At 44.1% G+C, this 15,781-nt stretch overlaps 1 protein-coding gene across 1 annotated transcript in view; it reads right to left on the minus strand.

Annotated features, from left to right (window-relative positions):
• Positions 1–15,781, minus strand: part of gabbr2 (gamma-aminobutyric acid (GABA) B receptor, 2) — a 1,540,887-nt gene that overhangs the window by 495,380 nt on the left and 1,029,726 nt on the right. The window contains exons 6-7 of the mRNA XM_070880004.1: positions 3,886–4,074; positions 3,287–3,523 (exon numbers count right to left, since the gene is read on the minus strand). Of these exons, the coding sequence (XP_070736105.1) occupies positions 3,287–3,523; positions 3,886–4,074 (426 nt within the window). The remainder of the gene's footprint in view (positions 1–3,286; positions 3,524–3,885; positions 4,075–15,781) is intronic.

A 15,781-nucleotide genomic window follows, 5' to 3' on the forward strand; every position in this document is an offset into this window, starting at 1 on the left:
CAGAAGTACCACCAGCACTGCCTCCGCAAGATCCTATAAATCCACTGGGAGTCTAGACGCACCTATGTCAGTGTTCTTGCTCAGGCCAACATCCCCAGCATCGAAGCACTGACCACGCTCGACCAGCTCCATTGGGGGGCCACATCATCCGCATGCCTGACATGAGACTCCCTAAGCAAGCGCTCTACTCGTAACTCCTATACGACAAGCGAGTCACAGGTGGGCAGAGGAAACGTTTCAAGGACACCCTCAAAGCATCCTTGATAAAAATGCAACATCCCCACCGGCACCTGGGAGTCCCTGGCCCAAGGCTGCCCAAAATGGAGGAAGAGCATCCGGGAGGGCGCTGAGCACCTCGAGTCTCGTCGTCGAGAGCATGCAGAAACCAAGCGCAGACAGCGGAAGGAGCGTGCGGCAAACCAGACTCCCCACCCACCCTGTCCTTCAACCATTGTCTGACCTACCTGTGATTCCTACATTGGACTGTACAGCCACCTGAGAACTTACTTAGAGTAGAAGCAAGTCTTCCTCGATTTCGGACTGCCTATGATGATAATGAAGCCAGTGATGGGCAAAATACGGCCCGCGGGCCATATCCAGCCCGCCAAGTCATTCTATCCAGCCCGCTCGAGCTCGAGCTGCACATTCATCGATCCACTTTCACTTTTCATGGGTAAGAAACAGACCCGAACTGCAGCCAAGGAAAAAAAATAGCAATACTTCATTCAAATTCCATTCCGTGATTCTGGCCCCAATGGCGAATGTTCATACCCAGAATGCACTGCGTACTCGAATATGCCCTATCCATTTTAGAGTGAAGTTATGGCTGCTCACCTCCGCAACTCTTTTACTGAAGAAAGTGACCGATGCTGCATCTTTTCTCTGCCGGTATCCAGAGTACAATGGCAGGGAAGTTTTCATCTGGCACCTATTGGGCTGGCATTAGTAATCTTTGCAGAGGGGAATAAGGATGACTGAGGTGGGGAATTGATACTGACACAGGCTCTAAAGAGGACATAGTTCTGTTTCACAACACTGATTTACAGAAACCAGACGATACCACAACATTTTTAATTTTTATCTTGAATTCATTTCTAAGCATATCAAGTATATGTTGTGTATGTAAGATAGCATCTGACTATTATCTGAATTTATGTTTATGCAACGTTTATGTTTATGCAATGTTCCCTCCAGTTATTTTTTTGCGTGGTCCCTTTAAATTTGCTGCGCAGCTGGCCACCGATGCTGCCGTGCATTCGCAGTATCTCTTCCAGTGGCAGGAGCTGGGGAGCGACCAAGCAGCCACGCGCCTCAGGGGGAACATTCGTGGGTGGCCCTCAACAGCTCACCAAAACTTGTTAAGTGACCTTCCAGCCCAAATATTTGGCCACCACTGCCCTAAGCTCTGGAATTCCCTGCCTAAATCTCTCCGCCTTTCTACCATTCTTTCCTCCTATAAAATGCTCCAAAACCTACCTCTGTAACCAAGCTTATGGTCATCTGCTCTAATTCCTCCTTATGTGGCTCAGTGTCACATTTTTTGTCTTGTAATACTCCTGTGAAGCACCTTGGAACGTTTTACTCTGTTAAAGGCATTATACAAATACAAGTTGTTGTTGTGACTACACTCCAAAAATACTTAATTGGCTGTAAAGCACTTTGAGACATCCGGTCGGTGGTCGTAAAAGGTGCTATATAAATGAAAATCTTTCTTTCTTTTTTTTTTGTTGTTTTTATAGTAAACGGCAGTGTTAAATTTTGGCATATCCCTGGCAGTCCAGTGAACGCCTAACATTCCAACATCGCATCAGAAAAAAAGATCACAGGTATCCAAACTGGGCAGTCTCTCAATATAATTAAGGACTGACAGATGTCTGATAGTTTGTTACCTGTTATCAGCAGCAAGTTTAGTAAACTCTACAGCACGTTATAATAAAGACATCCAAGGAATCTCATTTCTACACCAACATTTCTTCCAATTTGACTTTTTGAGTCACACATAAGATTTCTAAATTCTAGATGTGTTAGTGATAAGAATACAAGGAGGCAGAAATGAATAAAACGTTTTTTGGCCAACAGCAGCTCGCTCCATCACTGGGTCTGTGATGCAAGACCTTTCTCAACTGCTTTCACTGCACACATTGGCAGTCTATGCTATAAGTTAAGGCTGCTAAGTTATGAAGTTGCTTCTAAAAGGTATGCTTTCTGAAATTATAGGAGCCAAAATTGCCCCTTTCCTTAAAGCCTGTTACCACCGGAAATCAGCGGTCACGCTGTGGATTGCAATGGCCGCCGATTTTTCATGTAATGGCCACCATTTTTAAAATTAAACTCCTGCAGTATCCCAGTGGTGACCCTCTCCCCTTGCCCCCTCACCGCTCTGCTGCTGCCGATCCATCCTAAGTGCGTCATCAGAGTGCGCACCGCCGATGTCGCCCCCCGATGGCGACATTACGCCAAGAAAATCTTCCTCCTGCCAAGCAGTGGCAAAAGTTGCTTTTCTCAGATGGTGCAGTAAGGCTGTGGCCTTCTAAAATGGTGGTGCGGCTCCCATTAAAGGGGAGGACCTACTGCCGCTGCGGCCATGTTTTTTTTGTTGACCGACTGTTATGTCGGGTCGACAATTGAACCCCCGGGTTTGGCCTGGCCGAAACCCTCCCTGATGGCCCAGTGGACCGAATTAAAAAAATTGTGCAGGCTCTCCCGTTTAAGTGAAGAGGAGAGCCGTGGTGATGCAGCGCCATGAGAACGTCATCAGCGCTATGAGCGGCCACTCCGCCCCCCAACTCCCGCCCCTCTAGTGTGCTCACCACCCCCATTATGACCGACTTCTGGTCCACCAAAAAAAAAGGCCAAAGAGCAGAATTTCACTCAAGAGGCCACCGCATGCGCCCCATTTCCAGCAGTGGGCAATTTCGGTCCCGTAGTTTCTTATCATATGATGTTGTTCTTTTCTTGTATGCACACACACATTCTCTCTCCAGCTCTACTGTCAATTGCCTTTGTAGTTGAACAACCAAATAAAGGGGTTAGTCTGTCAGTCTTCTCTCATGGTTTTCATTTGATAAGACAGTGAAAGAAAACACGATTGTGTTTGTTCTGTTTATACCTACTATCTGCAGTTAAATGTAATATGACCTCACTACCATTTTAAATTTGTTTCTTTCTTTTTTCAATTGAAAAATTAGGTTATATTTCAACCAATCAGCTTTCAGCATTCAACTAATACAAGGCTGAATATACATTAATAGTACAAAGTAAAACAGTCAAAGTTGACAATACTCACAGTCACCCCAAGGAAGTTGGTTTCATTCATGGAATCGAGAAAGATCTGGCCAAGGTCCTTGTTCACGTAATTAAAATCTCGGATGGTTTGTGGACTGTCCAGGCGTTTCAAACTATCCATTGCTCGTTGTAATGTTGTGGCAATTACCCAGATTCCATCATACGCAAATCCATGGAATTTGCTATACTCAGCACTACCCCTCATTTTATTGTACTCTTGCTCATACTGTTGAGGTGTCTGCAGGAGATGATGAGAACATTAGAATGACAATGTAATTACTTAAAAAACAATTGTTTTTAAATACACACAAAGGCAGTGAAACATGAAAAAATTAAAACAAACTTTGACTTCTTCCCACAGCTTTTTTTGTCTTCACCCGTTCTCCCCCTCGCTTCACCTTGTTCTTCACCTCATTCTGCCACCCCTTCACCCCCCAGCCTCACGGAGTGACATTACCGATGCTTAGGGAGGGCAATGCATGGGGTTGCAGCTTCTCATGGATAGGGTTAGCATTCTTGGCACTTGTGATTTATTTCTCATCGTTCTTTCATGTGTTTGTATGAAAAATATAATTGTTCAGAGAAAAGATTGATACTCACCAGCCCAGATATTGTCCTGATGTCTTTTGTACTGAGTGGCTCATAATCCACAGCTACATATCCTTCCATGGCAGTGAGTAGATTTTTCAGAGGGCAATAATTGTAAGCAGCTAGTTTCCACCAGTTTAGCTGGTACCAGCCTGGGATAATCCATTGGTACTTAATTCCATACATATTCTCATTATAGGCCTAAAAATAAGGAACAAGCCATCACCATTGATTGTATAGAACACTAAACACATATTTTCAATAGAACAAAGAAGGTTAATAAGAGATCTTTTTAAGGTGTTCAAAATTGAGATGTTTTGATGAGGTAAATTGGGAAAAGCTGTTTTCCACTTATTAGTGAGTCAATAACAAGAGGGCTTAAATTTATGATCTTCACAAAAGAATTAGGAGAATTATTTTTACACAGATGGTTGTTAAGACATAGAAGCCCCCATGAGAAACAACACTAGAAGCAGAATGCATAATAGCTTTTAAGAAGGAAGTGGATAAATATTGCAAAATAACATTTAACAAGGTACAGGGAAAGTACAGAGCGATGGAAGGAACTGCATAACTCTTTCAGAGAGGTGGCATGGGTACAATGGACAATTGCCCTTTTATCATTCTATACATAAATTTCACACAGGCAAATAAAATTCTAATATTATGGAATAAGGCCCATCGTTTCCTCTTAAGAAAATTAATTTTTATATCCAAAAATTGGTTGTGAATAATGCCGAATGGATGTCTTTTTTGCCTTGATCCACCTGCCAGGCTCGGTTAATGAATACTTTCAGCAGAATGTGGCCAGTCAGGGTGTAGTTCTAATTACATTGGTTACACATTTCTTCAGTAGCTGAATGAGCTGCTTAACTAGTAGAGAACTAACAACATTTGTGAATTCTGCATTGTAGTCAGCAAAAGGAAAGGAAAATGTAGTGCTAGTAAAAATATAATCATTCTGGTTGACTGCCCAGGACTTGTGTTTTTTTCTTCATGTAAATATTTGCAACCCTCATCCAATTCCCTGCTAACAGCTTGCAATTCAACCCTGATACGATTCCAGAACTCAATACCACTAACAGCCTTCAGCTAAACCACACATAAAAGCACTCAAGGGAACACCCAATTAAGTCCACATTGAAACTCCACACATAGAAATCAATCTAGTTAATGCTGACTTGTCTGTGTGAATCATTCATTGATTCCTTTCATTAATATGTACCTTGAAACTAACACTTAAACATGACTTCTTCCTCTATGTTAAGAAAGACTGATCTGTCAATTAACTAAGAAGTTATTCATTCTTAAATGAAGAGAATGGCCATAAATGAAGTATAAGTATTAGTTTCAGAAACATATGAATGAAAGACTCGCACAAAAAAGTGAAATAACTGATAGGTTATCCCATAATGTGTGGGTTATCATCAGAAGTTAGGTGGTGGCAGTCATTGGAGCTTCAGCTAACAGGCTGTTTCACTGAGGACTGACATTGGCATTTTCATTCAGGGATGACAACAGATTGAAGGCCATTATGCATGACCCAGCTCACGGATAGTAACAGTGCTGATTTCTGGGTTGCCAGAAAGGTTGTACTCAAGGCTGTTGGAAGGTGGTTGGCTGCCGTCTGTCACAACTCAACAGTGCTGCACTGAAACTGCACCATTACTATCCTTGAGCTGGGTCATGCATAACTACAATACCCATATCACTCCTTTACTCCCACTGTTAGTTGTTCACACTAGATATTCTGAACAAAAATTTTGTTCACATTGCTCCATGTGAAAATGAGCATAACTGGCACAGATTCCCTCTTCAACAAGCACTTAAAGTTATTTTGTTTCCTTTTTGAGTTCTCTATTATTTGCCTTTTAGCCTTTATACTTCAGAAGCACATTTTTCATTGACAACTATTTTTTCACATCTGTTAATACTTAATAAACAACTTGCTGGTAGTTTCAAGGGGAAGAGGTAGTGTTAGTGATGGGAATGAAGGGGTGATATTGGTATTGTAGTAGTGTTGCTCTGGGACATTGACAGCTTTCAGGTATCTGCAGGTCCCATTATATTGAGCAAGCTCTATTCAATATCAAGGAGCTTCTTTCATTACATAGATGTTGATTTTAATTCTTGTATAAGCTAGCAATAAGAAGGGGCAGCAAAGGGCTACAGATTTATCTTCCTCATGCCATTCAGGTGAATTGCACCCCTATGGTAGAGTAGGAAGAAGTAGAATTCTACACTCATGAACCTCCCAGCAACTGTTTTGAGCAACATTGCTTAAGTCCTAGTCAGCAGGTCAGCTGCCTTAATAAGTGTAGTTTGGGGAGAAAGTTAATTGACCTTTTATCATTAATTTTCTCCTAAATTTTTAATTATTATTTTCTGCTCTTTTCTTTACATTTCCAAGCACAATATTCGTGCTTAGAAGGTGGGCTGCCAACCTGCTTTTGGGCCTCCTGCAGGTCTGCATTTGAGTTGTCTGCAAGTCACTGGCATGATTTGGCTTTCAATCTTCCCCTCACTGTGGCTAGCTCATGCCTTCAACTGGATCACGCAATTGATGGCACAGCTGTGATTGTGAACGTACTGTGCAGAGAGAACTCACAGCTATCAGCCTACATTTTACCATTCCAAACTAAAGGTATTACAGACATGGAACACTGCACCTTTAACAGCCATGCCCTTTGCTTACTTATGACATTAGTTGAATATATTATGAATAAATATCCTGAATTTTATTCCAGCAGTGTAAAGCATTCTGTTGTGACAATATTTAAACACCAGAGCTCCGTAAATCCATATGGAGCACATCTCAGAAGTGGTGAGATGCAGACAATCTGCAGCCTTTGCTGCTGACTCCACCAATGTCAGAGGTCAAGGAGGGGGAGCGGGGGGCAGCGAGTAGAGCATCCTTGGCAATTTTGGATGCCTCTGGGGCTTCTTTAACTTAATAACTACGAAGCTAAAATGACAGAAAAATTGAAAAATATCTATTTTAAATTCAGCAAAAGCAGAACAGTCTGCTTGTACTTAACAATCCACTCCAGCTCCGAGCTCCACCAGGCATGAATCCTGAGCATAGGTAGAACAGAACAGAAATTCCTCTGCTCTTGCGACTTAGAAAGTTAGAACTTTCTGACTCTGCTTTCCCCAATGACTGTGCTCTCTATCTATGGGCTTCCAATCCTATTAAAAATTGCATTTCTTTCTCTCCATATTATTTTAGCTGCTTTATCATTCATTTTCTGGTGCGGTCACTTCTTGTTTTCTGTTCATCACTCACTCCATACTACAATGTGGAGAGATCAGTAGTTTGTGATCCAGAAGCTGTCAGTGTAGAGCAAGACATAGCATGAAAACATATAATGTTCCAGCTTGTGTGAAGTGGGAAATTGTTCCATTTCCTGGATGAGTGCACAGATGCACAAAAGAGAAAATCCATTATTTGGTGTCACCAGAAATGCTTGTTTACTGACATTGGCAAACTCAACCTTCCCTTCCTCAAGTTGATCCTCAGACTAGCATTTCAGATAGACTGAGCATGAAGGGCATGAAATGTAAGGTGAGTATGTGATTGCTTCTGTGCACACTATGAGCTGTACTATCAATAAAGAAAGAACTTGCATTTATATAAGCACTTTTCACACCTCCGGACATCCCAAACCGCTTTACAGCCAATTAATTTCTGTTGAAGTGTAGTCACTGTTAGAATGTAGGAAACAATAGGTTTCATGTTTTAAAAGCCAATTTTAAAGCCAATTTTTGGGTGGGTGATTTTGTTTTTTTGTGCTCATTAAAATGAGGAATGTTAGTGCTGGGGAACAGAACAATACCGTTGGAGAGTAAAGGTCCCTCCTCTCTGCTCCAACAACGTTCCTCTACTACACAGTTTTACTCAAAAAGGATGACAAGGACAACTTCTCACAGAAGTTGTCCTTGTCATCCTTTTTGAGTAAAACTGGTTAATGAATATCACTTTGTGCTGATTTATCCAATCAATAAGAGTTGTGCTGAATTTTCACAAACCATTTTCACATTACACCCTTTCAGCTATCTGTCGTATTTCAGCATTCCTATCTAATCTACCTAGGAGGCATTCTTGGTTTAAGCTACACAATACTTTTGATCTGAAGTTGAAGCTAAGATTCTAAGATTTGAATATGCAAAGCGCTAACCTTTTTTTAAAAAAAGCAGAGGACCAGCTTGGAGCCAATTGAACAGTGGGGGGGGCGCGGTGGGAGGGAAATCATACATCTCATTGGACTCTCTTGGAAAGAATGGCCCACTCCAACTATGTTATCTATCAAATTGAAACAAATATATAAGCTGTTCACAGATTCCAATGATTCCAACATGCATTCACACATGGGCTGGATTTTCAGCTTGGATGATTTTGGGGCGTTAAGGGCGGCTGGGCAGTAAAGTTTGCGCTAGGGGACAGTTTGCGCCTCAGTCATCAAAATTCGCAGCTGGGCCCTGAGTCTGGGATGCAGCGCTAAGGGAGGCGTTGTAAACCTCTCTTAGGGCGTTAGCATGGGAAAATTCCGAGCTAAAGAGCCGGGCCGGAAGCGCTCCGAGAAATGCCTGGGGAGAAAGAAAAATGAAAAAACTCTCACAAAAAAATTCCCAATGCATAGTCCACACCACCACAATGTAAATCGCAAAAAAAAATGTAAAAGCAAAAACAATCACACTTACCTTAGGACTGTATTACTTACCTGACTGCAGTCAGTATAAGCTGGACTGCCCAATTTCCCAGGTAGTCACAGTGGGGCGCGCTGCGAGGCAAACAGGAGTCAAAAAGCGCGCTGCTGTTGCAACCAGGGGTGTTACATACCGACGCAGCTCTTTTGGGAGGTACTACTCTGTGCCGCCGCAAAACCGGCCCCAAAAACCCCCGCGGGGCACTGGAGGCTGACTGCCCGCCGAGAAGACCTCACTGCCACCATTGCTGCCGCTCCGGGGCGAAAAACCGAGCACAAAGGACCAGAAAATCCGCCCCGTGCTCTGCTAAAATCTCTGCTTGCCCTTAAAACTCAGAATGGGCTGTCTGGGAGAGTCCACTCCTGGGAGGGTTGCTCTCATGGCCAATCCCTAGACAAAGGAGGGATCAGAAGAGAAGACCTCTGACTTTCTGTGAACACAGAAGACAAAAGAAAAGTTAGGCAGTAGGTCTAGGGAGGGTGTTCAACCTAGAGAAAGAAAGCTTGCTTATCTTAAATCCAGAATTGGTAGAAACAGATGATGGAGCAAAAAAGAATAACTCAAGGTAGCCTACTAATGTGGGGTAGTGTGGAATGGTTTCTTATATTTCTTATGTACGTAAAGGAGAGTGAAGTTAAATGAAACGAGATTTGATTCAGTTGTTAATCTGTATATTCACTTGTAATCCATAAAATAAAGCAGCTTAATGATTTCTATTTAGCCATGTCTCAATAAAGTGGTATTGAAAAATTGGAGAAGCACATGTGAGGGCACATGCAAAAGACATAAGTATCCAGTTCACATCACAAGGGGGTTCTATTGTTACATCCTTGGGCTACACTATTCTATAATAAGCCATTCGACAGTACTGGTGTACTCCTATACTCAAGAGGCACAAGAACCACTTGCAGGCATTAATTACCAAGGTCCCCCCCAAAATCAGATCCCATTCTGACTTGAACATATATCTTCATTCCTTCATTGTTGCTGAGTAAAAATCTTGAATATCCCGACCGAACACCAGGAGATTTAAGAACTAATAGATCTCAAGCACAAAGCATTTCTGAGCATCAAACAACAACCCAATTTGGGAGCTGCAAAACAACATTACAGACGGCTCAAAACTCGGGTCCAACAAAAAACCCAGGACCTAAAGAACAGGTGGTGGATGGAGAAAGCACAGGAGATACAACAACTGGCCGATAGCCAGGATATGTGAGGATTCTTCACTGCCGTCAAGGCCAGCTACGCTCCAAGCTCCCAAGGCCCCACCCGACTCCTGGCCAAGAACAGGGAAACACTCATCAAGGACACCGAGGCTGTCAGGGCCCAATGGAAGGAGCACTTTGAAGATCTCCTCAATCAAGACTCTGCCTTTGACTCGAGTGTTCTCGACTCCATCCCGCAGCATGCGACCCGTCACCAACTCAATGAAACTCCAACGTTGCACGAGGTAGGCAAAGCCATAAAACAGCTCAAGAATAACAAGGCTACGGGTGCAGATGGAATCTCTGCTGAGGTGCTAAAGTATGGCGGAGAGGTGCTGTTGGCGCAGATACATGACCTCATCTCTCTCATCTGGAGGGAGGGGAGCATGCCGGGAGATCTCAGAGATGCAGTGATTGTGATCATTTTTTAAAAAGGGGACAAGTCCGATGCGGCAACTACAGAGGAATCTCGCTGCTATCAGCCACTGGGAAAGTTGTCGCTAGAGTTCTCTTCAATCGACTTCTCCCTGAGCCGATGAGCTCCTCCCGGAATCACAATGTGGATTTCGTCCCCTATGGGGCACAACAGACATGATCTTTGTAGCGCGACAGCTACAGGAAAAATGCAGGGAGCAGCGCCAGCCCTTATAAATGGCCTTTTTCGATCTTACAAAGGCCTTTGACACTGTCAACCGTGAGGGTCCACGGAGCGTCCTCCTCCGTTTCGGATGCCTCCAAAAGTTTGTCAACATCCTTCGCCTGCTTCACGATGACATGCAGGCCATGATCCTTACCAACGGATCCATTACAGACCTAATTCACGTCCGGACCAGGGTCAAACAGGGCTGCGTCATTGATCCAACCCTCTTCTCAATCTTCCTCGCTGCCATGCTGCACCTCACAATCAACAAGCTCCCCACTGGAGTGGAACTAAACGACAGACCAGTGGGAAGCTGTTGAACCTACGCCGCTTCCAGGCCAGGTCCAAGATCACCCCAACCTCTGTCGTTGAGCTGCAGTATGCGGATGACGCCTGCGTCTGCACACATTCAGAGGCTGAACTCCAGGATATAGTCAATGTATTCACTGAGGCATATGAAAGCATGGGCCTTACGCTTAACATTCATAAGACAAAGATCCTCCACCAGCCTGTTACCACTGCACAGCACCGCCCTCCAATCATTAAGATTCACGGCGCAGCCCTCGACAATGTGGACCATTTCCCATATCTCGGGAGCCTCTTATCAACAAAGGCAGACATTGATGCGGAGATTCAACTTTGCGCCCAGTGCGCCAGTGCAGCCTTCAGCCGCCTGAGGAAAAGAGTGGTTGAAGACCAGGCCCTCAAATCTACCACCAAGCTCATGGTCTATAGGGCTGTAGTAATACCTGCCCTCCTGTATGGATCTGAGGTATGGACGATGTATAGAAGGTGTCATTATTCAACTATCATTGTAACCCATGTATAAGCTGACCTAAGTTATACACATTGAGAACATAAGAACATAAGAACATAAGAATTAGGAACAGGAGTAGGCCATCTAGCCCCTCGAGCCTGCTCCGCCATTCAACAAGGTCATGGCTGATCTGACCGTGGACTCAGCTCCACTTACCCGCCCGCTCCCCGTAACCCTTAATTCCCTTATTGGTTAAAAATCTATCTATCTGTGATTTGAATACATTCAATGAGCTAGCCTTAACTGCTTCCTTGGGCAGAGAATTCCACAGATTCACAACCCTCTGGGAGAAGAAATTCCTTCTCAACTCGATTTTAAATTGGCTCCCCCGTATTTTGAGGCTGTGCCCCCTAGTTCTAGTATTCCCGACCAGTGGAAACAAGCTCTCTGGCTCTATCTTCTCTATTCCTTTCATTATTTTAAATGTTTCTATAAGATCACCCCTCATCCTTCTGAACTCCAATGAGTAAAGACCCAATCTACTCAATCTATCATCATAAGGTAACCCCCTCATCTCTGGAATCAACCTAGTGAATCGTCTCTGTACCCCCTCCAAAGCTAGTATATCCTTCCTTAAGTAAGGTGACCAAAACTGCACACAGTACTCCAGGTGCGGCCTCACCAATACCCTATACAGTTGCATTCGCCTTCCTGATTACCTGCTGCACCTGCAAACTAACTTTTTGGGATTCATGCACAAGGACCCCCAGGTCCCTCTGCACCGCAGCATGTTGTAATTTCTCCCCATTCAAATAATATTCCCTTTTACTGTTTTTTTTCCCAAGGTGGATGACCTCACACTTTCCGACATTGTATTCCATCTGCCAAACCTTAGCCCATTCGCTTAATCTATCTAAATCTCTTTGCAGCCTTTCTGTGTCCTCTACACAACCCGCTTTCCCACTAATCTTTGTGTCATCTGCAAATTTTGTTACACTACACTCTGTCCTCTCTTCCAGGTCATCTATGTATATTGTAAACAGTTGTGGTCCCAGCACCGATCCCTGTGGCACACCACTAACCACTGATTTCCAACCCGAAAAGAACCCATTTATCCCGACTCTCTGCTTTCTGTTAGCCAGCCAATTCTCTATCCATGCTAATACATTTCCTCTGACTCCGCGTACTTTTATCTTCTGCAGTAACCTTTTGTGTGGCACCTTATCGAATGCCTTTTGAAAATCTAAATATATCACATCCATCGGTACACCTCTATCCACCATGCTCGTTATATCCTCAAAGAATTCCAGTAAATTAGTTAAACATGATTTCCCCTTCATGAATCCATGCTGCGTCTGCTTGATTGCACTATTCCTATCTAGATGTCCCGCTATTTCTTCCTTAATGATAGTTTCAAGCATTTTTCCCACTACAGATGTTAAACTAACCGGCCTATAGTTACCTGCCTTTTGTCTGCCCCTTTTTTTAAACAGAGGCATTACATTAGCTGCTTTCCAATCTGCTGGTACCTCCCCAGAGTCCAGAGAATTTTGGTAGATTATAACGAATGCATCTGCTATAACTTCCGCCATCTCTTTTAATACCCTGGGATGCATTTCATCAGGACCAGGTGACTTGTCTACCTTGAGTCCCATTAGCCTATCCAGCACTACCCCCTTAGTGATAGTGATTGTCTCAAGGTCCTCCCTTCCCACATTCCTGTAACCAGCAATTTTTGGCATGGTTTTTGTGTCTTCCACTGTGAAGACCGAAGCAAAATAATTGTTTAAGGTCTCAGCCATTTCCACATTTCCCATTATTATATAGCCTTCTCATCTTCTAAGGGACCAACATTTACTTTAGTCACTCTTTTCCATTTTATATATCTGTAAAAGCTTTTACTATCCGTTTTTATGTTTTGCGCAAGTTTACCTTCGTAATCTATTTTTCCTTTCTTTATTGCTTTCTTAGTCATTCTTTGCTGTCGTTTAAAATTTTCCCAATCTTCTAGTTTCCCACTAACCTTGGCCACCTTATACGCATTGGTTTTTAATTTGATACTCTCCTTTATTTCCTTGTTTATCCACGGCTGGTTATCCCTTCTCTTACCGCCCTTCTTTTTCACTGGAATATATTTTTGTTGAGCACTATGAAAGAGCTCCTTAAAAGTCCTCCACTGTTCCTCAATTGTGCCACCGTTTAGTCTGTGTTTCCAGTCTACTTTAGCCAACTCTGCTCTCATTCCACTGTAGTCCCCTTTGTTTAAGCATAGTATGCTCGTTTGAGACACTACTTCCTCACCCTCAATCTGTATTACAAATTCAACCATACTGTGATCACTCATTCCGAGAGGATCTTTTACTAGGAGATCATTTATTATTCCTGTCTCATTACACGGGACCAGATCTAAGATAGCTTGCTCCCTTGTAGGTTCTGTAACATACTGTTCTAAGAAACAATCCTGTATGCATTCTATGAATTCCTCCTCCAGGCTACCCCATGCGATTTGATTTGACCAATCGATATGTAGGTTAAAATCCCCCATGATTACTGCCGTTCCTTTTTCACATGCCTCCATTATTCCCTTGATTATTGCCTGCCCCACCGTGAAGTTATTATTTGGGGGCCTATAAACTACACCCACCAGTGACTTTTTCCTCTTGCTATCTCTAATCTCCACCCACAATGATTCAACATTTTGTTCATTAGAGCCAATATTGTCTCTCACAACTGCCCTGATATCATCCTTTATTACCAGAGCTACCCCACCTCCTTTCCCTTCTTGTCTATCTTTCCAAATCATCAGATACCCCTGTATCTGACATTGACCACAAGGGGTGAACTTGTGGGAGACACTCCTAACCTGGATTTTCAGGTATAAAAGGGGAAGCTCCACCCACCTTCATCACTTGAGATCTTGGTAATAAAGGTAACTGGTCACAGAGTGACCTTCTCTCAAGTATGGGCCTCGTGTGCATTTATACTGTATAGTAAGGGCATATAAGTGGCTTCGAGAAACTGGGATTTAAACCACGCGAGCATGGCCACTAGCAGCACAGAAGAGAGGTACTGTTTTGGTGATGATTGGGACGACTTTATTGAGTGACTACAGCAAAGTTTTGTCACTAAGGACTGGTTGGGACAGGATTTGACTGACAAATGCAGGGCTCATCTCCTGACGGTTTGTGGATCCAGAACGTACTCCCTGATGAAGGACCTTCCAGCGCCAGAGAAGCCGGCGGACAAGACGTTCAAAGAGCTCAGTAAGTTGATCGGGGAACACCTTAAACCGGCGAGCAGCATGCACATGGCGAGACACCGGTTTTACACGCACTGGCGGCGAGAAGGGCAAAACGCTCCAGACTTCGTGGCAGATCTCCGGCGACTGGCGAGCCTATGTAAGTTCCCAGATGCATGCAGAGCGGAGATACTGCAAGACTTTTTTATTGAGGGCATCGGGCACGCTGGGGTTTTCAGGAAACTGATTGAGACCAAAGACTTGACCTTGGAAGCGGCAGCTCTGATAGCCCAGACATTTATCTCAGGGGAGGGAGAGACCAGAATGATGTATGACAAAAATCTTGGCTCGAATGCGGCAAACGACCAGGGAGTCAACATTGTTAATGCGGCACACAGTTCTCTTGGCAGACAAGGGCAATCGGACATGCCCCAGCATGTAGTCAAACCCAAAGGGGGAATTCAACAGAGACAATGACTAGCTGAACGGCGATTCATGCCATCGCAATGGACAATGCGGCCAGTAATGGGGCCATCAACACCTGTTAATGATGCGCTGAAGGACAAGTACAGAGACAGTCAGAGACGATCGACTGGTAATGGACCTTTTGTTTCCAACAATGGGGCCTCCAGCTCATGCTGAGTTGTGGAGGCAAATACCCAGCCAGAGCTTGCAGGTATCAGCAATATACCTGCAGAAATTGCAACGTCAGCGGTCACTTGGCGCGTATGTGCAGGAAACCTGCAGCCAGGTTGATGTACGAGGAGGACTGGCCCGATGTAAGCCCGATGAGGCCAAATGAACACTGGGGGAAATCGCTGGAAACTGAAGTTCAGCGAGTTCATGTGGAACACATATACAGTTCATATACCAGGACGCCACCGATAATGATGAAAGTGCTCTTTAATGGCATCCCAGTATTAATGGAACTAGACACGGAGGCCAGCCAGTCCCTGATGAGTATCAAACAGTTCAAAAGGTTGTGGGTGTCCAAGGCCAGGAGGCCAAAATTATTGCCGATTGACGCATAGCTACGGACATATACAAAGGAGATCATTCCGGTGCTAGGCAGCACCACGGTAGTCGTGACCCACAAAGATTCGGAGAACAGGTTGCCACTCTGGATTGTCCCGGGGGACGGTCCCGCACTACTGGGGAGGAGTTGGCTTGCTGTCATGAACTGGAAATGGGGCGATATCAATGCAATTTCTTCTGTGGAGCGAGTATCATGCTCACAGATCCTGGACAAATTTGACTCATTATTTCAACCCGGCATCGGCACTTTCATGGGGGCCAAGGTAGTGATTCACATAAACCTGGACGCCAGGCCAATACACCACAAGGCCAGAGCGGTGCCG

This window comes from Pristiophorus japonicus, chromosome 5 (genome assembly GCF_044704955.1).
Source record: "Pristiophorus japonicus isolate sPriJap1 chromosome 5, sPriJap1.hap1, whole genome shotgun sequence".
Lineage (NCBI taxonomy): Eukaryota > Metazoa > Chordata > Chondrichthyes > Pristiophoridae > Pristiophorus > Pristiophorus japonicus.